This window comes from Urocitellus parryii, chromosome X (assembly GCF_045843805.1).
Source record: "Urocitellus parryii isolate mUroPar1 chromosome X, mUroPar1.hap1, whole genome shotgun sequence".
NCBI classification, from domain to species: domain Eukaryota; kingdom Metazoa; phylum Chordata; class Mammalia; order Rodentia; family Sciuridae; genus Urocitellus; species Urocitellus parryii.
In genome coordinates this window covers 39625363-39649833 of record NC_135547.1, presented here as the reverse complement: position 1 = coordinate 39649833, position 24471 = coordinate 39625363, and the positions used below count along the sequence as shown (strand labels likewise).

The window sequence follows — 24471 nt, the reverse complement described above, 5'->3', positions numbered from 1 at the left end:
CATGCCAGGGCTGGGGATGTGGCTCAAGAGGTAGCGCCCTCGCCTGGCATGCGTGTGGCCCGGGTTCGATCCTCAGCACCACATACAAACGAAGATGTTGTGTCCGCCGAGAACTAAGATAAATAAATAAATATTAAAATTCTCTCTCTCTCTCTCTCTGTCCCCCTCTCTCTCACTCTCTCTTTAAAAAAAAAAGATTACATGCCTAAAAGTTTGGGTCATTTTGAAACTTATAGATTTCATGTCAATGCATAAATAAGTACAAATAGGCTTGATAACATGGGTGGATTTATTTCACAAGATTCGAGTGCAAATTTAAAAATGACAAACAAAGCTTTTCATCAAGAATAAACACAAAATCTAACAATCCTGCAATCATGCATTTTAACAGAAAGTACAAATATGAATACATTATAATTTGGAACTACATTCAAAAATTAAAACATTTCTCTCTAAATCCAAAACACCGTGCAATCTTTAACCTGTTCTCATCTTGTTACCTTAGAAACATTTGTCATATGCTATTAGGAAAACATAGGCAGGATTACTAAATCATTCTTTGTGATCAAAGAAACATTATTCTCCTTAACTTCTGACTTTTTGAATCATTCATCTGTTTTTTGGTTCTGAAAAGCCATACAATGATACCTCCATTCTAGGAGAAAAAAACATGAATACAAGTATCAAGTAGGCAAGATACTTTCATTTGATTAAAGCAAAAGTCACAAGTGTTTGACTTAGAAATGCACATACTTGTAATAAATTTATTAAGTACAACTGTATTTGATGGCTTACACATAACTATGAACAATTTAAACAGGTATAAAAATGTGAGATCAAAATCTGTAGGCTCCAATACTTAAAAAGTCACTATGAATATGGAAAGATTTCCATTTACATAAACATGTATAGTTTTAGATGAAAAATCAGGGGGTAGTGGCATCTCCCTGGTCCCTTAACAATATTTGGATTTCGCAAAGAATTAGCAGCACCCAACCTTAAGTGTTAATTACTGTTTCTAAAGGACCTATTCAACAGATTAGTTGGCAGTGTTCCAGCTTTAGGGAGATGGGGTTGAGTAGGGGTGCAAACATCTGAGATAAGATAGTATGCATGCACTCACACATTTAAAATCACCAATCTAAATGGGCTTGGGGATCACATACTGGAAAAGTTTAATAAAATCATCCTTAAAGGATTAACTGTGGGCCGAGAGTAGTAAAAGTTGATTAGTAATCTACTTGATAATAATGGTGTTTCACTCTTCAAAGGCAAGTTGGGAAGAATGAGAATACTCATACATAACTTTAAGAAAACTTACCTAGAATTTTACTTTGCAGAACACTGAACAGAAATCTTTACAAAAACCTTCATTCTTGCTTATAATACCAGATGATTTTTTCCTTATTACCACCATATACATAACATTTAAATATTTTCTTTATAAATATTTCAGAGCAAAAAGAATTCTCTTTGTTGCAGTGGTGGCCCACATCTGTACAAAGCAATGTAAGCAACATATATATATATATATATATATATATATATATATGTATGTATATATATAAAATGATTAAGAAAAGTGCAAAGAATAACAGTATTAAGAATTTTTGCTTTTTACAGTAACTATGGTTCAAGTGTGAATATCTAATCCCAGATTTTAATTAAAGATTTAAAAAGAAATCCACACTCCATGTTACTGCACAAACATCAGTCCCTTATCAAGTAACTCTGCCCTTCTCCCAAATGTAGCATTTCCAGTTTCTAAACTCCTCACTAACAGGAAAAATATGGTAACAGTGTTTTCTTCCCTTTATCTTCCCAAAACTTATCCAAGACAATTAATCACCCGTAGGTTTGAACAAGATATTGGGGAAGTCATTCATCATAACCCGCTTTCCTAAAATTAAAGCAAAATGAAAGGCTCTCTGAAATGCAAACTACTGATCAAGAATCAAATCAGCAACAGCAAACATATCATAAATTACAAATGTAATTTAATATGAGTACATTTTCAAATCAATCCCTGTTATCAAAGATAAATTCAGAATCTAAATCTCTTTTCCAGGTTCAGTGCTGTGCAAGGTTCATAATTCTAAATACTTAAGTTTTCATCACCTTTTCTAACAGAGAAAATGCTTCCTGTTAAATTTTGATTAACTTTCCATCATTTTATTCTTGGTCTCAGTCTTTTCATTTTGTACAAACACAGAAAGGCAATTTTCAGCATTTTAAAAATTGTACTTTCCTCTTTAGTCATTCAAATAATTATAGTTACTGATCTCAAAGATTTAAATAGCTACTCAATTCCCCTTCAAATGTGTCACTAGATATTTTTGGTATGTATATGTTGTTTTATTCTTACTTTAGGCACTGTAATTATTCACAATATTACAATGACTCTACACCTAACCTATGTAACACTTGTGGTCTTAAAATAATACCTCCTAAGGTATTATTTTACCCTACTATATCATGACTGAATTTTCCCTTCAAGATAAATTTTAGTTAGAAGAGAATTTTAAAGCCCTGCAGCACTTCTGCTTTGAGTAGTGTTAATACATATTTTGTCATGCTTAATATTTAAACTTCTGAACTAGGAAGACAATAGACATTGGAAGCTGCAAATTTCCTCAAACTACATTCTATTCCAACTCCAATTTACTTTGTTCAACATCAAATACTTTGATTTATGGAAAAAAAGTGTATCAAGCTTTTTTTTTTAAACAGAATTTCTGCTCTAAAATTAATAATACATCTAAAGGGAAATAACTTTTCAATTTCAGCTTCACTAGAACTATGCAAAACTAAGTTAAAGTAGACAACAACTATTGTAATCAGGATTATTTTTTTACTACATCTTTAGAATGATATACCTACATTCTAACAGACAGCTCAACAAAGGCTTAAACTCTAGAACAGAAGAAGAACCAGGTCACCCTCTGTGCAACCTCTCCTATGAGTAGAAGAGCAATGTTTTATTTGCCCCCATACATTCGCTCAATGTCTTTGAGGTAATGGTTCTTCAGTTCCTTCCTTTTCAGTTTGAAAGCATCAGTTACCAAACCAGTTTCAGGGGTCCATGGTTCTGGGCTTAAGCGAACCTTGATTGGAATTTCAAATCTCTCCAACTTCACTGAAATGAGAAGCAAAGGGAAGGGAGAAAGGGAGAAAGATGGGAAGGCAGGGAAGTAGGGGAATAAAGAGGAGAGGAGAAGAGACAAACAATTAATAAAACATGAATTTTGTAAAATTTACCTAGATGACACACATTATGAGGTAATCTATTTAATGGTGTCGGACGGTTAGTAATGATACCACTATCTTATCATTTATTTTATATTTCCCAAAGTACACATGAATTGTTTCAGTTAGATAGTTTTATTTTTTTTTAACGAGAGAGTGAGAGAGGAGAGAGAGAGAGAGAGAGAGAGAGAGAGAGAGAGAGAGAGAGAATTTTTTTTTAATATTTATTTTTTAGTTCTCGGCGGACACAACATCTTTGTTGGTATGTGGTGCTGAGGATCGAACCCGGGCCGCACGCATGCCAGGCGAGCGCGCTACCGCTTGAGCCACATCCCCAGCCCTCAGTTAGATAGTTTTAGTCTGTGGTTTTTATTTATATAAATATACACATGCATACCACACCTTCCTCTTCAGAGGATATATTTGTTGTTCCCTTGACCTGGGATGGTCTTTTCCAATATAGTTGTATGGCTCAATTCCTTACTTCCAGGTGGTTGTTCAAAACCCACCTCCTCAGAGAGGATTTCATGACCACTTATAACAAAAGAGAAGCCCTCTTGTCTCTATATCTTCTTATGCTATGCTTTGATCAAAGTACTAAACCCCATCCAACACATTATATGTCACCCACTAGAATTCAAGTTCCATGAAAGCAGGGATTTTGTTTATTCATAGCCATCTACAGGGCTACATCCTTAATAAATACATATAAGTTTATTAATTTATTCTACAAAAATTAATCCTTTAGACAAATATTCTTCATAAACTCTGTTATAATATTAAAACACAAACCAAAAGGGGGATTGTAAATATCAATTTCCTTTAAACTGATGCAGCACATGTACTTAAATTAGTCAACTCAACATACATCAGAAATGTAAGAAAATAGGATATAGAGGTAATGAATACAATATCCAAAAATTTTAGCTTAAGTTTTGTGACTAAATTCTTGAGTTCTTATTCCACCAAGTTATTTATTTATTTATTTATTTATTTAGGGGATTGAACCCAGGGGAAGTTAACCACTGAGCCACATCCCCAGCCCTTTTTCATATTTTATTTAGAGAAAGAGTCTCACTGTGTTGCTTAGGGCCTTGCTAAGTTGCTGAGACTGGCTTTGAACTTGCGATCTTCCTGCCTCAACCTCCTGAGCCAATGGGATTACAGGCATGTGCCACTGTGCCCAGCTAAGCCACCAAGTTATTTATAATTAATACAAGCCCTCCTTAAAATTCTGAATGCCCATTAACAATGTTAACCTACAAATAAACATTATTTTGTATGCAATTGTTTAAAATAACAATTGTACAGAGGCAAATATTTGCATGTTTAAAAAACTACTGCTGAACAGCCTAGACAACTTTAGAAACAATTTCATTTCTGTGGCAAGTACAAAGAATTCAAATTCAAGAAAGTTCCTGTTCATGTCATGACTGAGTTTTATGAAAGCTTTGGTAAATTAATGAATTTCTCATTAAAATGCGAATATAAAGTCAAGTATGAGAAATAATCTTTTAAATATTACTTAGAACCAACTTCCTAAATTAATGTCTGAACACTTAGTAAAGGAACATAAACCTTGCTTGAATTAACCATGTCTGCTCTATTCATACATACAGTTACATAGATAGAGGTGTCTGAAATATGATTACAAGGTCACATTCGGATCTCAAGACAACAATTGAATTCTTAACTTCAGATGTGGCTCCAAAATCTTTCCTTTCATTTTAGTTTCCCTACTTACATAGGTCTTATTCTAAAGATGCTGACAAAATTAGGCAAGGCAAGCACATTATTTCAGTTGCAAACAAGCTAATGAAAGCACATTTATAAGTGTTCCTGTATTTAATCTTCATTAGCTAAATTCTTGTTTAAAGAGGAAAAAGTATGCTGCTTTAGGATTTCATTTTGGGAACTCCTAAACATTAGTTAGTACCATAAGCTGCAGAGAATAATGGACAATACAATATCCAGTAAACAGAACAAAGTAATTGTCAAAAGTGAGAAAGATGAAAGATTATGGGAAGGAGGAACAAATATAGTTTGCATGTGAAATTTTCATCTGAATTAACTTGAATGTTATAAAGTGTGGCCTGCAGGTGGCAGCAACTATCAATTTTTATAGCCTTTGGAACTTGTTCAAATTACCTAAAAACAATTACCTTGCAGTCTTATGATACAACCTCTACCTCACACTTATATTTAAACATGAAGAGGACTACTAGGAAAGATGTAATATCTCAGAAAGGCATGCTGAATACAATCCAGACTATTTTACATCATTTTGCATAATTTTCCAAAATGACAATGTGAAGCAAAGGGATAGCAAGATCAATCTTTTGTGAAACAGAAAAGGTTATGATTTATACATTCAAATCATGATTATCATTCATTATTCAAATAATAAATTGTTCTATTACATGCTTCACTCCAAGAACAGGAAATTTATGAGGGCCTATTGGGTCCTAGGGTATTTATTCTGTTTTCTGCCTGATTAAGAGGCAGCTTGAGTTTCTCCATTATTGCTTTTACAGTTAAATATGCAATGATAATTATTCAAGTAATATATATTCTGTCACTGCATTCAGAGAGTAACTAAAAATAACTGCAGCATACCTCTGGCGAGTAATTTATCAGTTAAAATACCTTTTTGAAATATCACATTTTTTAAAACTTCAGGATTTATATAAAAGAAAGTTCTGGAGGCTTGGTGACATTAATATGAAAGTGTATTACATCATTAACCCTGTAACTAACACTATATTGAAGAAGAAAACATTAAGCCACACTTCTTATAGTGATAAATAACTTTTCAAATCTGATTGTGTTAATAATTGTTATTTAAATCTTTATAGTGTTTAGAGTTCTCAAAGCTCTTGAGGAAACAGTAATAAATTGAAAAACTATTACTACTAACTATGTTTTTAAGCCAAAATGGAACCTAAGCAGTTTACTTTTTAAATGAATAGAAATAACAATAGCCCGGTTAGGGTAACAAGTATCTCTGATGGAAATATGAACCAGTAAGTTTTTCTGGGGAAAAAGGGAGTAACTTGGCAATGCAGAAAAAAAGCCTTTAAATTGTATAGTCTCTTTGATTCAGAAACTCAATTTCTAGGAATTCTTACAAACAAAATTATCACACAAGAAAATTATTGAGTATAATAGATATGTGTTACATTTGCTTAAAGTGGGGGGAAATGGGTAACTCACCTAAAACAAGGACTTAAATAGATATTCCTATACTGGAATAATATTTAGAAATTAAAAATGATATTATAATTCTATAGCTACTGACTTTGAAAATGTTAATGATGTTGACAGTTAAGTACATATGCTATAAAATAATCTCATTACCTAAAGGAAACTATTATCAAGTGATTTTTATTTCCTTCTTTATAATTTTCTACATTGTCCAATATTTTATAATGAGTACAGGAAATCTATAATCTAAAAAATTATTACTTTTATTTTAAGAGTAAAACAATGGATTAAAATTAGATTAACAGCTTCCAATTAAACATGAAGTGTATATAGGTATTCTCTGCCCTCTATGGAAAATAATTTAAATTATTTTAAATTCTGCATTGGATAGAAGAGTTCAATAAAAATTTAGAAGATAAGTCAGGTGCACTGACGCATGCCTGTAATCCCAGCGGCTTGGGAGGCTGAGCTAAGAGGATCATGAGTTCAAGCCAGCCTCAGCAACAGTGAGGCACTAAGGCAACTCAGTGAGACCCTTCTCTAAATAAAATGCAAAATAGGGCTGGGGATGTGGCTCAGTGGTTAAGCTCCCTGGGTTCAATCCCTAGTACTCACCCACCCCCCAAAATTTAGAAGACAAACAGCTTAAGTATTAGTGGTAACTGATTTAGAGTTGAGAGGGATAAAACAAGTGCCAACAGAGAAGAGCATTAAAAAGAAGCAAAATGACCTCATGGTCAATTCAAGGCAAGTGCCCACTGAACCAAAGAATGGGTAACACTTAAAATAGGAGGGCTTGCCCCAGCCTGTTTAGAGAATAGTCATCTCTCACCCTGTGCTGCTCTTCCCAAACCAGCCTGTGGACAGATTTATTTTTTGGAAAATTTGTAGTAGAGAGATTCTGGACTCAAGAACATTGGGCAAAATACAAGAAGGGAGAGAGTAAGGATTCAGTTAAGGTAGGACGTGCTGTGCCCCACCTCCTCTCTCCCACAAGAACATTGGGCACCATACAAGAAGGGAGAGAGTAAGGATTCAGTGAAGGTAGGACGTGCTGTGCCCAACCTACTCTCTCCCACAGTCCCTTGCTCCCTCTGGCTATAAACTGTTGGCAGTCAGGCTAATATTTCTCAGTCAAGAGATGGGCAATGTCTTCTTCTTCTTCAGAGAAATGGAGTGAACCAAGAGAAAAAGACACTAACATCTGAGTAAATTTTCAGTGAAGCCCAAGAAGCTTTCCAAACATTTTTTTAAAGTACTTCATTCTTAAAAATGAATGGACAGACAAGGATCAGTAGACACTTGAGAAGCCACAATCAATTCAAGCATAAAGTAGAACTTGGAGGAAAAGGAGACACTAATAGGAGAAGGAACCACATCAAAGGAATCCCTTTAATATCCTTAGAAGAATAACAGGCAACACATTGATTGCATCCAAAAAAAAACAACAGAGTATTATTAAAAGGAACACTGGGAAAACATGAACAATCTTTTGAAAATTAACAGTCTGAGACTGGGAACTGAGCATTCAATAGATATATGAGATGATAAAATTGAGAGACCCTGCCAGAATATGAAAAGACAAGGAGATAAAAAGAAGATGATAAAACTAGACAATGAAAAGATGTAATCCAAAGTCATATAAAAGCAGCCCCCCCCTCACATACACACACACATACACACACACACACACACACACACACACACACACACACACACCCTGGGCTGAAGGAGGACCATGGGAGTAAAAAAAAAAAAAGCAAACAAACAAAAAGATAAGCATTTCCCAAAACTGAAGGACAGAGACCTCCAGATTGAAAGAGACCATACCATGTCTAATAATGATAAACGATTAAAGACCTACATCAGGGTGCATCACTATGAACTATTAGAATACCAGAAATTAATATAATAAGTTTGCAAGCTTAGAGATAGAATACAAAAAGGAACAGGAACGTGGACAGAACTGGACTTTTCAGTAAGCAACACTAAAGTTAGAAGACAATGGAACCAAGACTCGAAGACAAATTATTAAGGAGAAATGATCTATAATCTAGAATTCTGAATATATGAGGCTTTAGCTCAATGGTGAGGATATAAGAAGAATGTATTCAGATGTGTACATGTATCTGAAAAATTTACCTACTGTGCACCTCTCTCAGGAAACTGCTAGAGGTTACGCTTTATCCAAATGAGTGAGCAAACCAGGGAAAAGAAAGGCATAAGATCCAGGAAACAGGATCTAACACAGGAGAAAGGCAAAGGAAATTCCTGGGATGATAATAAAGGGAAGTTCTGAGGGACAAACAGTCCAAATTTCAGTGGGAGGATGAAGGGTTCTAAGAAGGATGTTGTCAGGAAAAGGAATATACAGATGTGTTCTGCTTTCCTGTACTTAATATTTTTATAACTTTATCAGAATTCAGGGGAAGAAATAATAATAGGTACACAGAAAACTAAGTAGAGAGAGATGTAGTATCAAAGTCAAGAAAAACAAAAACAAAAAGTTGTCCAACTGAATTTTTTAGTTATGATAATACAATCACAATGCAAAACATGAAATTGTACTATGTATTGAAAAGGGAGTATGTAGATGAAGTAGAGAGAAGAAAGTCACGTCAGCTTCTGTGGTAGGAAGTCCACAGAACCAAATAAAAAATGCAAGACAGAGAAAGAAACAATGAAGACAAATGCAATAGATTAAAACACTTGGGATATAACATGGAGGGCTGCTATGTGACACAATTCTTGGGATACTATTTACTATTTTAAAAACTGTGTGTGCTTATTATTACACTGAAAGGAATTAAGAGCAAAACTTTAAATAGGTCATAAAACTGGTCTACTATTTGGACAATTAATTTTTTTAAAGAGAGAGAGAAAATTTTAATATTTATTTTTCAGTTTTTGGTGGACACAACATCTTTATTTTATTTGTATGTGGTGCTGAGGATCGAACTCAGTGCCTCACGCATGCCAGATGAGCGCGCTACCACTTGAGCCACATCCCCAGCCCGACAATTAATTTTTAATCTATTTAATTTCCCAGTCAATGTTCTAGTAAGTTCTAGTAAGCAGACCACTCTGCTCATTTGAAACTGGAGACCAATCTCTTTCCTGAAGTTCTGTCAGCAGTGGCTCTGTACCTTCTGTTCTCCTGGTATCTTGTCCAGCACACCATCTATACAAGCTCTTCTTCCATCCATTCCTTAAATGCTGGTGTTGTCCAGAGACCTGTCCTCAGCCTCCTGTTTTCATTTTAAAGTCTCTTCCAAGGTTAGTGCATCTACCTTCATGATTTCAATTATTCTCAAGTTGATAGTACAACAAAGGCCTCTCTCATAAGGTTTGGATGAACATACACAATCTCCTGTTGGGAATTTTAACTCTGATTATCCAACAGGCATTTCCAATTATGTATGTCCCAATATGACCTCATAATCTTCTCTTATAAGCTGGCTTTCCCTCCTGTATTTTTTAATTCAATCAATAATTATATCAACTTTGTCATTTGAGCTACATATCTAGGGGCCATTCTAGACCCCTTCTCACTTGCCTTTTTTATTCAAGTAATCATCAAAGCTTGCCAATTTTGCTTTCTAAACCGTTCCTGATTTCCTGGTTCAGGGCATTATCATTCCCACTCTCATTTAAATATTTACTACAGCTTTCTTAATTAAATTAGTCTCTGTCTCAGTCTGGACCCCCCTCAAATAATATCTTCAGGCTGGCCTCCACACTGAATGCATCTGTCAGAAATGCAAATCTGACCAAATCACTAGCCTGATAAAACCTCACAATGGCTCCCCACTGCTTACAGTATTAAACACAAATATCAGAAAATGGCATACAATGCACTACAGGTCTTGGCCTCTGCTTATCTTTACAACCTCATCTTGTACTTTTCCAGTAACACCAAAGACCTTGTTGTTCCCTGCCCACATCTCCTTTTTTCTACCGCTGTGCTTTTATTCCTAATTCTCTTTGGCTTAGAATTCCTACCCTAGTTAATTCTAATTAATTAATTAAGAATGAACTTTAGTGACATTTCTATAAGAAAACCTTCCATGAACTCCCAGGTAAGATTAAGTACCCTCATCTCTGGTACCATGATTCTCTGTTCCTATCTCTATTGTTATTAAAATGGCTATCTCTCTTGTGTCCTCTCACTGGATAATGAGCTCCAGAAGAGTAAGAAATGTATCTTGCCAGATGCAGTGCTGCATGCCTGTAATCCCAGTGGCTTGGGAGGCAGAGCCAGGAGGACCAGGAGTTCAAAGCCAGCCTCAGCAACTGCAAGGTGCTAAACAGCTCATTGAGACTCTGTCTCTAAATGAAATACAAAATAGGGCTGGGGATGTGGCTCAGTGGTTGAGTGCCCCTGAGTTCAATCCATGGTAACCATTCCCTCCCACCCCCATTAAAAAAAAAAAGAAAGAAAGAAATGTATCTTATTACCTTTTATATTCCTAGTACCTAATACACGCCTGGCACAAAGTACCCATTCAGATGTTCTCCAATTGGTTACCAATATACCATCTAACACAGTCCATTTACAGAGCCAAAGAACATACACAAAGCATATTCATGGCTACATTATCTACTAAAGAGTTATTAGCTTCTAGCTTGCAGATATAAGATACACCTATATAACACATCTCTTCAAAGATGGACTATTCCAAACACAGGCTAGATAACTACTTTATAGGGATGTTATAATATACAATAAACAACTAGATAGGTTATTCTACTATATGACTTTTAAGAATCTTTCCAACATGGGAATTCATTACATATACTTCAGAAGCAGATAAATATTTAAGAGTTATGTATTTCATTACTAAACAAGAGTCTAATGCATATGACATTATTAGATGATTTTTATGAGCTTCAACAAACTAGCAATTTCTTACTGGCATTTGCAGCTTCTCGAATTTCTTTCAGTATTTCAGCTTCCATGGCAGGGTTATTGCAGATATCAACCCAAGTTCCTTCTACCCCCTTCTGTTGTGCCAAAAGTGTTAACTTTTTCTGATTAGGAACCACAAAACTGATCACATAGGACTGGTCACTAAAAATTAGAAAATAAAATATAAATTAAAAGAATAGCAAAAATATTCATAAATTATTCAACGATATAATACAATACAGATAATCCCAACTATATATTTCTCTTATTTGTTAATATTCATTAAGAAGTAATAAAACACATAACAATGAAATAAACACAGAAAAATAGACCAATGGACTAGAAAAGAGAGTCCAGAAATAAAACTTTGCATCTATGGTCAAATGATCTTCAACTGGGGTGTTAAGACAATTCAATGACAAAAGGGCAATTTCTTCAACAAATGGTGCTGTGAAAACTAGATACTCACATGCAACAGATAAAGGTGAACCTTTACCTTCCAAAATATACAAAAATTAAATAAAAATGGAACAAATACCTAAATATTTAAGAGCTAAAACTATAAAACCCCTAGAAGAAAAAAATGGGGATAAAGCTTTAGGGCAATGTATTTGGTATTTTGAAACCAAAAGCAAAAATCGAAAAATGGGACTATATTAAATTTAAAAACTTCTGTGCCTCCAAAAACACAAAAAAAAAATAGGGAAAAAGGCAATCCATTGAGATGAAAAAAATATCTTAAAATCTTTCATCTGGGAGCTGGAGTTGTAGTTCAGTGGTAGAACACTTGCCTCACAAATGTGAGGCACTGGGTTTGATCCTAGCACCCATATAAAAACAAATGAAGGAATTGAGTCCATATACAACTAAAACAAATTTTTGAAAAATCATGTATCTGATAAGGGCTTATTCTATAGAATATATAAAGAACTCCTACAACTAATAATAGTGATAAAAAAACAAATAGGTCAATTTAAAATCAGGCAAACAATATAAATAAAAATTTCTCCAGAGATGATATACAAATGGCCAGCAATCCTATGAAAAGAAGCTTAAGAGCATTGTAATGTTTTGAACAACCAATAAAAAAAAGAAGCTCAAACAGTAATAATCATTAGGAAAATGCAAATCGAGACAAAAATGAGATATCCCTGCACACTCATTAGGATGATTATTATAAAACAACAAAAAGGCAGAAGCAAATGTTGTTAAGAAGGTGGAGTAATTGGAATACTTGTGCCCTGTTGGTAGAAATGTAAAAATGGTTCTGCCACTATGGAAAACAGTATGGCAGTTCCTCAAAAACAATTAAAAATGTAATTATCATATGATCCAGCCATTCCACATCTGGGTATGTATCCAAAAGAATTGAATACTGAAGAGATTCATAGCCGTATTATTCACAACAGTCAAGAGGTGGAAGGAACCCAAGTGCCCATTGACAGAAGAATATATATATAATTGTACATTCTATGTATATACAATAGAATAATATTGGCCTTAAAAAGAAAAGCAATTCTGACACATTCTACAACAGGGATGGATGTTAAGGACATCATGCTAAGTGAAATAATCCAGACATAAAAAAGACAAATACTGCATAATTCTTCTTATATGAGGTATCTAGAATAGTCAAATTCATAGAAACAGAAAGTAGAATGGTGGTTGTCAAGGGCTGAGGGAAGGGGGAAATGGAGAGTTGTTTAATGGGTATAGAGTTTTAGTTTTGCAAGATGAAAAATTTCTGGAGATTGACTGTCTAACAAGATACATATAATTAACACTATTGGACTGTACACTTAGAAATGAAGATGGTGAATTTTGTCAGTTTATAACCACAATTATGATTTCAAAAAAAGAACAAAGCCCATAAAAATAAAACATTATAACACATAAAAAATATTTGAATACCTTAGGCTTTTTCTTAGTTGTTGATGATCCTTTACTGAATTCAAGAACTTTCATAGATGTGATTTTTAAACTCTGTTGAAAGTTCTAAGAGGAGTTTGATGTTACACTAATGATCATAAATAATCAAATTCCTTTCTTATTTTCCTTTTACTATAAGTATATGAAACATAAAATGTCATTTTTGAAAGTTACCTTTTGGCAAAAGCACAGATGTTGTCAATAAGAGGACAGTTCTTCAGTGCTGCTTCTACTTTCCCAAGAGACACATATTCTCCAGCTTGTAATTTTACCAGATCTTTCTTACGATCTGTAAGACATGAATAATGTTAAGTTATTCATGGTCTGTTTCATTAAGATATGAACAATTCTTTTGGGGGGGTTTACAAAAGATTGAATCCAGGGGCACTTAACCACTGAGTCACATCCCCAGCCTTTCTTATATTTTATTTAAAGACATGGTTTCATATTTTGCTAAGTTGCTTAGGGCCTTCCTAAGCGGCTGTGGCTAGCTTTGAATTTGTGATCCTCTTTCCTCAGCCTCCTAAGCCAATGGGATTATAGGTGTGCACCACCACACTCAACAGAATAAACAATTCTGATTTTCTTTGAATTTCATTGCCTTAATCTTTATTTACAAGGTACTTCTTTTAAAATCTTGTTACATATAGATATACTGTCTATACATATCAGTAAAAAAGAAAATGCCTAATTAAAGAAGTATTGGCTAAAAGCTATACCCTATACTCAAAGCTTGAACATCTTATCATAATCTTAAATATTAAAATGAAATTAATAGAAAGAACAGAATTTTTAAGCATTAGTTTTTTGGTTATTGAGGGTTTTTTTTTTTTGGTGGGGGGGTATACTGGAGATTGAACCAGGTGCTCTACCATTCTCAGTCCTTTTTAAATTTTACTTTGAGACAGGATCTCACTAAGTTGCCCAGACTGGCCTCAAACTTGCCATCCTCCTGTCTCAGCCCCCAAATTGCTGGGATCATAGGCCATGGACCACTGTGCCCTGGTGAAGCATTAGATTTGAATGGTAGCTCTGCCCAGTACTAGCTATGAGATTCTTGGCATGTTATTTAACATTTCTCACTCTTACTTAAAAAAAAATTTAGTTGTCAATAGACCTTTATTTATTTGTTTGTTTATATGTGGTGCTGAGAATCGAACCCAGTGCCTCACACATGCTAGGCAAGTGCTCTACCACTGAGCCAGAGCTCCAGCCTTTCTCACTCTCACTTTTATCAGGAATATTGATGCCTAACTCATATAGGATGTCACACTATATCTGCCATATAGAGCAAATTCAATAAATGTTAATCCCCAATTTTCCATATTTAAAATTTTATTTAAATAATTGTGCTCTAAGAAAGTACTGGCACAGGATGACCCAGCTTAAATAATCATCAACTTGCCTGACGACCTTTGTGTGAGCACTGATTTGCCTACCCATAGCCTGGGAGAACACTCTACAGAAATAACTTTCGTTTCCAGTGCAATTAAGACACACAGGGAAAAAGACTTGGTTCTCAACTGAACCATGTTTCCTGGGAATTTCCCCAGTAAATCAAAGTTCTAAATGAAAAACCAATTTTCCCAGGTAATCTCCATATTTGGGTCAGAAACTGTAAAGTCCAGCAACAGATTGAAATGGGTCCCTAGAGCTATGATTTAAGGCTTGAAAAGGGCCTAACTGGGACTCTGCAGAGTCGTCCTTATTAGGAAGTCAGCTTTTGCCTAATTAAAATGAACAGAATATTTCAATTTGTGCCACTTTTGGAATTGGTCTTTGAACATAAAGGACTACTTCTGTAAGCTCAGTAAGGGTAAGGTCAAAGCAACTGACATTCTCAGAAGAATAGACTGGTGTTTAGGACTGATATTATCATTTTCTAAGTTTAAGGGCTGGTTAGAGCCATATAAATGGGCACCGGGAAAACACACACACACACACACACACACACACACACACACACACTAAGATGTTGTCCCTTGGGTGGGATGGTCAAGTGTAAGGCCTAGAATAGAGTATTTTATAGTAACTAGTTCTGCAGAACAACATGTAGTTAACCAAAACATACTTCTCTTGAACTATTTTTGTTTTCTCATTAGCCAATCTTTTATTTTCCTGCCCATTTTTATTACACTCAAATGCTTCTGTAGCTGATACCTTTGTTACAGCATACCAAGGTCAAGGTACTTCTCTAAGAATTTTATATATATCAACTCATTTAGTCCTAACAGATATTATATGAGATTTGTATTGTTGTCCCTATTTTATAAATGGAGAAGCTCAGTCATAAATAACTTGCCCAAAGATTGAAACCATATAACATCAACCCTATTGATATGTTGAAATCACAAAAACTAAAGAAAAATACACGAGAAGAGCATACACTGACCTATAATCTGTAAACATCCATCAGGATGGAATTCTCCAATATCACCAGTACAAAACCATCTTTGTCCATTTTCATCCACAGAATAATCCTCTGCTGTTTTCTCTTCATTTTTAAAGTATCCCATGGAAATATTTTGTCCACCAATGACAATTTCACCTCTGGGGTTTGGTTTGTCATGAACTGTATAACCACCTGCAGATAATAAAAGCAAATTAGTTATTATTCTAAAACAAAATTTAGCTTCATTAACTTTTTTATTGATGCATTATAATTATACATTAGTAGGATTCATTATGCCATATTCATATATGCACATTATTATTTAATCAATCTCATTCCTCAGTAGCTTTCCTTTCCCTCCTCTACTCCTTCCTCCTGACCCACTTGTTCTACTCTGCTGATCTCCTTATTATTATTTAGTGCATTATATGTATAAGCTGGATTCATTGTGGCATATTTGTACATGAATAGTGTATAATTTAGTAGATTTCATTTGCCAGCACTTCCTCATAACTTCATTAATTCTTAAAGTTCTTTTGTTAATGTTTTCCTGCTGATCAAATTCTTCATTATGGAACTGGAGTTGTGGCTCAGTGGTAGAGTATTTGCCTAGCATGTTTGAGTCACCGGGTTTGATTCTTAGCACCAAATAAAAATGAATAAATAAAATAAAGATATTGTGTCCATCTATAACTAAAAAAAATAAACTCTTCATTATTAGTTGGAAGAGTATTAGTTTACATTTAATCAGTTTTATATGAAGATTGTGGGTGTCTATGATGTCAGGAGCACCAGGAAAGGCTAAACAGTAATCACCATCAACAACTACCTTCCCATGACAAAAACCTTCACCACTGAAGCTTAGGGTTCATAGAGTTCCTTTATTAGCTATTCTTATAAATTTAAAAGTATTCATTATGTCAATATGATAAAATCTACTATATGTACAACTTTAAGATCATTCCTATTATATAATGCCAAAAATCCTTCACAGCAAGGAAAACTCCAAATATATTTTCAATACAGAACCCCCTCAAACTGACATCAAAATATACCACCAGGAAATTAGAAAATAAAAGTCAAAGGCAAAAATATCCTTAACAAGTTTTACTATAGTCATTTCTCTGAATCAAGTGCCTAGAAAATAACCCATCTAATAAAACAATTTTGATGCTGATGTCCAATACATCTATACACACACTACCTATATTTTCTTCAGATTTTCATTGTAAAATTGGAATGGCCTCAACATGAAAGGAAGATTCAGTCTAAAGTGTAAAACTCTTGGGAATGCACTGACTTTTAAATGTGATTTTTAATTTGAGGCCAGCTTGGGCAACAGAGCAAGACCCCATCTCTAAATAAATAAAAGTATTTTACAAAAATTTTTTTGAGACACGGTCTTGTCAAATTGCTGAGGCTAGCCTTGAACTTGACATCCTCCTCCCTCAGCTTCCCAAGTAACTGAGATTTACAGGCATACACCACTGTACCTGGCTTCTAGCTTATTTATAAAAAGGATTCTGACCAATTTCTGTACAGTGCAAGTTTCCTCTAACTGGCTTGTCTCTATAGGTACATGTAAAAATTTTACTATAAAGATGACTGGAAAAGTGAGTTTGAAATATGAAAATCTTTGCTAGGGTCAAGATCTAAAATGTTAGTTTATGTATGTGTGAAATTAGTCATTCCATCCCCTGAAAATCTGGGTTTTCTTTCTCAGCCCCAACATCCTTGCCTGCAAAATTGAACTTCAAATGATCCTCACTTTCTTCAAACCCAGGGAAAACCTCACAGAATTTTTCCCACTTTTCCATAAAGTATTCCGAAGATGAGAATCACCAGGCCTTGAATATAGAGATTTTCTTTTCTTCTTGGGAATCTAAAAGTATTACTGAGTAAAAAGAAAACACAGGACATAGGCATCCATGAAAAATCACTATGTGTTCCCTTAGACAACCTAACACTTTAAAGAAATGTCTTGAGGCTTGCAGTGTTTTGGGTGTATCTAGAATCACTAGAGCTTGTCATGAAATTCTTACCTTCCTGCCAGTCTTTTAGCTTAATTTCACAGCAAATGAGTGGAGCCCCAACTCTGCCAGTAGTATAGTCAGTAACTATGAAAGAAAAGCAACGAATATTAGCATACTACATTTCAGATGTATGTATTGAGAACCCAGAAACCCAGCGTCTGAAAGATGACAAAGGAGAGGCTGTAGTGACAGGAATGCAAAAGGTGGTCATTTTTCAGTGTTTCAACTCTATTTCAACAGTGTAATTTTGCCTTTCAAGATTATATTTTAGAAAATTACATATACAAATCTCTTTGATGAGGATTCCTGCTCTCTCACTCATCGGCCATGTAACTTCGATAAGTTGCTTAACCTGTTTATGCTTCCATTTCTCCATCTATTAAACAGAGATAGTAATTGGGTCTACCTCATAAAGGGATAAGTTGTGAAGATTAAATGAGATAGTATGTGGATAAGTGCTTAACCCTTCTTTGCACAAACTAAGTGTTCAATAAATGTTAGTCTCTGTTAAACATAATGATCATGCCGATAATATCCTTTGGAATTTGTGATTACTGTTAGCAATAATCACGTATATATTTATAGACAACTTATTATGCATCCACCACTATATTAAATATTTTGAAGGAAACACATAAAGGGTAAGGAAATCCTACCCTCAGAAACCTTATAAAGTAAGGAAGAAATACACATGAAACAATTGAGAGAACATTTAAATACTAAACTGCATGGTACTAATGGTAAATACAATAGTCCCTTAGAGACTTGAAATATCAACATAAGATGAAGTAGTTTGGGAAGACTTTTATTAAAGAGTTGGGCATTAAAGGATGGCTATGAGCAGCTAACAAAAGGGCACTCAACAGAAAGGAAGAGATCATTTAAAAATTTCCTATACCCCACTGTTTCTCAACCTGGGGTAATTTTGTCCCACAAGGGATATGTGGCAAGGTTTGGAGATACGTTTTATTGTCACAGCTGGGCTAAGCAAGTTGCTACTAGTATCTGACTGCTAAACATCTTTCAATATACAGGAGAGCACTCAACAATAATTGTCTGTTTCAAAGGTTGAGAAATCTTGCCTTGGGGTATTGAAAATAAGATGTGAAAATACAGAATTTAAGACAGGAATGTTTATTTAAGGGGAACATACTAGTGATACTTCATTCTATGAGTACAGTTCTCCAAAGGAGTGATAATTTACAAAAAGAAGATTAAAGGACCAGGGTGATAAAATTTTGAAGACTGAAAATATGGCATAAATATTTACCTGGCTTAAAATTAAAGGGAACAGGGTACACATATACTCTTAAACATTCACAAAACTAAAACAATGTAGGCATCCACTGAATCTGATATTATTTAAGAGATATTATAAAGAAATCATGGTTTCCAAAGGTAATTCAAATGAATTTTATTAGTAGTGACTAATATAGAATGATTTGCCACATTAACAATGCTTACCTTCAGTAACTGTCCCAGCACCACATGATTCTGTCAGGCCATAACCCTGACCAATGGGGCAGCAGAAGCAGACATTCATGAATCGGTGTGTCTGAGGAGACAATGGTGCCCCACCTGACAGCATCATACGGACATTCCCTCCCAGCAGAGCCTTCACTTTTTTAAAGAGTAACCTGAAGAGATAAATGATTTTAATACACGAATACATTATTCTTGGTGACACACTAATTCATAAACTCTGGAAAAGATTTCTCAACTATGGTTGGACATGCAAATTTTAGATGCATGATGGTAATAAGATGTTAATAAAGAAACAACTATTACACCTTAAAAAAATTCCAGAAAAGCTCCTAAACACCCATCCTGAGAATATATAGTATCAGGAAACTGCTCTGACATACAGTGAATAAAAGAAAATGATGTCACAGGAAAAAATATAGTTATCCTGGAAGCAGTTAGTCACCTATTTTATCTTCCTTCAAACGAAATATGCTTCCCCATCCCTACACCCAATACCACAATTAAAATAACTGTTATATTCATATATTTGCTATACTATATTATGAATACAATAAAACAGAAAACTATGAAAAATAAATCTTGAAGATCACTTTTTAAGCCAGAACTGACACTTTTTATAAACTCAAGTGTTTTGACTTAAATGTCTATTTATTTATTTTTCTTCACAAGACCCAATTTTATAATTAAATCTTAAATATTTACTTGATTATTAAAATTTATTAAATTGCCAAGTTCAGAGTTCAGACTCCTGTGCTTGCTGTGTAAATACTGAGGATAAAAGAGAAATTCAGCCTTAAGATTATGGTGGTAATAGTGATACTAAATTAACTTGCCATTTACTTTTTCATATTCCAGATTTAAACACACACTCACACATCCAAACATATATGTTGCAGGTGCAATGGCATGGACTCATATTCCCAGCTACTTAAGAGGCTGAGGCAGAAAGATTGCCTGAGCCCAGGAGTTTGAGGCCAGCATGTGGGAAACAAGGAAGGACTCTATCTCAAAAAAATAAATAAATAAAGGCTCCAACCACAGGGACTATGAAATGTACTTACAGATTACAAAGAGGTGCATCATATCCCTTTTTGATCTGCTCCAATTTGTAGTCATACCCTATCTTGAATAGCGTTTTCTGAATATAATTCATTTCTTGAACTTTACTCATAACATTCTTATAAATTCTATCCATGATTTCCTAAAAAGTAAGCAAAACATTTAATAATCTGAAAAGAATTACACTAACACTGGTACAGTTTATAAATTTATTTGTGAAATCTTAGGTATATCTCTAGGATAATGGACATATTTATTTATTTCATTATAGAATTAATTTTACTTACATGTTCACTCATTCAAAAAGACTAATGATAATACATATATCAAAATAACACGTTGGACTCCATACATACATATAATTGACAATCAAAAATAAAAATTTCATTTAAAATAACATAAAGAACAAGTATAGGGGTTTCTTCAGTTCTATACCCTAAGTTCATCTAACATTTTAAGAAATGTTAACTAAAGTACAGAGAATTCACTCAGCTCTCACAGAAATATTTACTTATTATCAGATAGCATTGAAATACCCAACTATGTTGAAACTAATCCTAATATTTTTATCTTTTAACTATGACCTTGTGACTTGCAGCATGATAGTTGGTGTTACAGTTTCTTAAAAATCTTATGTCTCTGTAATTTAGGCATTCCTATTCCATTTTAATAAAGAAAATATAACAAAAAGAGTAATATTCTTACAGTTATGTGGAAAATTAGAGGTAGGACAAGATTTAGAATATAAAATTCCCAGGTTAACAGGTATAACACAAAGAAAAAAATCCTCATCATTAAATGATGTCTTCTTGAAATTACTTAGCACAAATTAATAAAAATTATTGTAAAAATTAATAAAAATATTGTACAAAGCACGCCTGCTTATAAATACTTGGTTCTAAATATTTCAAGTGTCAATCATCAGTATAAATTAAGTTCTCCTACAAGGAATAACTTTATGGATGGTTATTTCAATGTTTGAATAGAGTCAATCACAAATGAAGTCAGCAGAACCATTCCTTAAAAGGTTGTTTTCTCCATTTCTACAAAAGGAATCAATGATTGTATAATTGAAATATTTCTCTAGGTCTGTAACTAAGAAATCCCAATATTTAAATAAGTTTAAAATCCTATAACTATCCCTATTAAAAACATATGGGTTCCTAAAATGTGCACACACAAAAGCAAGTGCCTGGGAGTAAGACAGATGTATGAGAACCACTTCCATTGTTTTTTTTTTTTTTTTCAGTACTAGATACTAATCATGGGTGTGGAAAGGCCTCAGTGAGTAACACTATAGAGTTGCAACAAGTTGGCAGGATTTACTGTTAGCTCATCAAATCACCCTTTATCTCAAACTAACATTACATGATGTTCCATTGAGTCACTGCTTAGAAGAAGTAGTGATTTATTCTGAATTATCACATTGTGAATGTTAACAGTACTAAATAAATCTTTTATTCTCACCCAGGAATGAAACAAACTCAAAAAACAACATCTATCAAAAACTGTTCTTGGACTGGGGATGTAGCTTAGTGGTAGAGCTTGCCTTGTATGCGTGAGGCTCTGGATTCGATCTCCAGTACTACAAAAGAATAATAATAATGACAACAAAATAGTTCTCAAGAAGGAAATTCTTTTTTTAAAAAAGAGCCTATTTGTAGAGGAGTAGAAAAAAACTAAGGGAATGCGCAAGTTTTGAAGTGTCAATGGACTAGTAACACGGAAGACTATTCAGTATCTTAGGCTTGAAGAAGTAAGAGAAGGACAGTTATCACTGGAACCTGGATAAGACTGTAGCCATGGAAAAGAGCTGGTTACAGCTATTCGAAAAGGGACTACCCAACAGGTGCTTGACAACTGACAAACTCTCAAACCAGTGGGGAAGAAACTGAGGTAAGAAATGTACAGATTTGGTGCTCTCTTCCTACTCTCATTTCATGAGTACTTCTAATTAGCTGAACCCCATCAGAAATTATAAGGCAATGAAGCCCTGGTTGGTCATCCATAGAAGTTAGCCCTCCAACATATAAAGTAAGGCAAGGAAGAAAGGGCAATGGGAAATTAGAGGATAAATAGCCTATCTGCTAACTCCTGCTTATCCTTCAGGCCTAAAATCAGGCCTGACTTGATACCTTGGCCCTTTCCCCTCCCTACGTTGAGATTCATGAGGGAGTCCTGTACTTTAGGTAGTCAAGCCAATATATTGTTTCCCAAAACAAAATACAAAACTATCCTAAATAGACAGTCATAGTGGTTAGAAGATTTTTTAATCAGACTGGTAGAGTTCAAGTTTTGATTCTACCAAATATTAAATTTCATTCTTTATAATAAAAAAGGGTGATAATAGGGCCCACCCAGCAGAATCTTAAGGAGGATTAACACAGTAAGTACTTCACTTGCTGTTCTTAGCATCGTTTCATGATGTCTTTAATCAGAAATCTCTCATATTTTGAGAACACTGAATTCTACAGTTCTTCTAAGTAAAAAGACAAAGGCTTCTCTGACAGATATGAATCTTTGGTTATTTTGTAATTTTGAATCAGAAGCTAAAAAGACCATATATCTTCCATCTGTGATACTTAGAAAAACTTGAACATTTCATTATCTATTCTCAGACTTCTCATGTAAAAAAGTAATGCTGTGAAAGATATTAAAGTAAGATTTAAAATCCAATCATAATATAAGCAGTAGCAATATACAGTCTCCCTGGGGTTTCCAAAGTACAAAAGTGCTAGAAGATATTGTACACAAATTGGAAAGAATGTATTAGATGTTGCAAAACTTATCATTCCAAGGTTATAAAAAGCAAGATCTTGCTTTTTTAAAGGCAATATTTCACATAAGGATTTTGAATAATTCATTTTTTTTCCTATGGGAGCTATCTCAAAGTAACAGTTGTCCTTTATCACATAAAAAGGTCAGGAGGCTTGCGTCTTTGACTCAGCTCTGTCACTAATCAGCCCTATAAAATTGGAAATGCTGCCTCAGTTCTCTAGGGCAGCCCAGTATTTCCTTGTTCCTTTTCTTTTTCATTTTTTTAAGTTGTAGATGGACACAATATCTTTGTTTTATTTATTTATTCTTATGTGGTGCTGAGAGTCGAACCCAGTGCCTCACATGTGCTAGGCAAGCACTCTACCACTGAGCTACAGCCCCAGACCTCCATGTTCCATTTCTTAAATTAAAAGATTAAACAGGATGATCTTTAGAGTTTATCCTATCTTAAGATATTATGACCAATTATCAAACTAGGTAGTTGAAACAAAGTCATTTTCATCACTCAAATTTCAAGGATCCGCAAACACTAACAGACGTAGATTTCAAAAGCTTGCCATTTCATCTTGCCAATATATCTAAGACTTTAAGGAATGCATTTCAATAAAGTAAAATTATTTTGAAATGTATACATATATCTAAGAGTATTATATTTTACAAAGACAAAGTATAAGCAAGAAATTATACAATGGATCCTCTTCTATTCATATTCATATATGGTACTTACTGGAACAGCAGCCATAAGTGTAGGCTTCAGTACAGTACAGTCCCCTTTGCTTCCCTTTTTGATTTTGCTGGACTACAATAAAGAAAATATAATCATGATCAGGGAAACCGACCTTAGCAAAAAATGTTCTAACTCAAGTATTAATAACAAAGACAGAGCTACACAAGGAATTTGTTCTTCTACTGCTCTAAAAAGCCAAAGTGTAAGCAATCTAGTGCTTCATCCTGAAGATTATGGCTGCTAGCATGTCTCAGCCTTCTATAGAGGAGAAACTCTGATTCGGAAGGAAGAATGAGAAGTTTTGGGGAATCAAAGATTCTTATTAATAATGTACCATCAAAATATAGCACAAACTGCATTTTTTGTACAGACATTTTCCAAAAAAAGCCAATTAAAGTAAATTTAACAATAAAACAAAATCAAAGGCAACTTTGATTAATGAATAAGCAAGGACACATTTCAAAGTCATCAGTATGAGTATCAACTGACATTCAGAAATCCTAATTGGATAATATTCTGCTCAGTAAAATAGGAAGACAATGCCAATGGCCAAGTTGGAGAGATGTGTGTGTATATAAATATATATATATATAAATGTGTATTTCTCTCCCTGCCTCCCTCCCCTCCTTTCTTCTTTTATCCATACATACTATTTGGGATTAGTAACATCAGATCAATAGTTAGAAAATTTGATAAAATTACCCACCAA

The 24471-nt window shown here is 34.1% G+C and overlaps 1 protein-coding gene across 3 annotated transcripts in view; it reads right to left on the bottom strand.

Annotated features, from left to right (window-relative positions):
* Positions 1–348: 348 nt before the first annotated feature.
* The window catches only part of Acsl4 (acyl-CoA synthetase long chain family member 4), an 85826-nt gene continuing 61703 nt past the window's right edge, over positions 349–24471 (bottom strand). For all 3 annotated transcript variants that reach the window (XM_026396774.2, XM_026396775.2, XM_026396773.2), the window contains 8 exons: positions 23763–23834; positions 20260–20399; positions 19178–19350; positions 17723–17797; positions 15681–15872; positions 13463–13577; positions 11364–11521; positions 349–3136 (listed from right to left, as the gene is read on the bottom strand). In XM_026396774.2, coding sequence (XP_026252559.1) covers positions 2979–3136; positions 11364–11521; positions 13463–13577; positions 15681–15872; positions 17723–17797; positions 19178–19350; positions 20260–20399; positions 23763–23834 — 1083 coding nt within the window. In that variant the 3' untranslated portion in view covers positions 349–2978. The remainder of the gene's footprint in view (positions 3137–11363; positions 11522–13462; positions 13578–15680; positions 15873–17722; positions 17798–19177; positions 19351–20259; positions 20400–23762; positions 23835–24471) is intronic.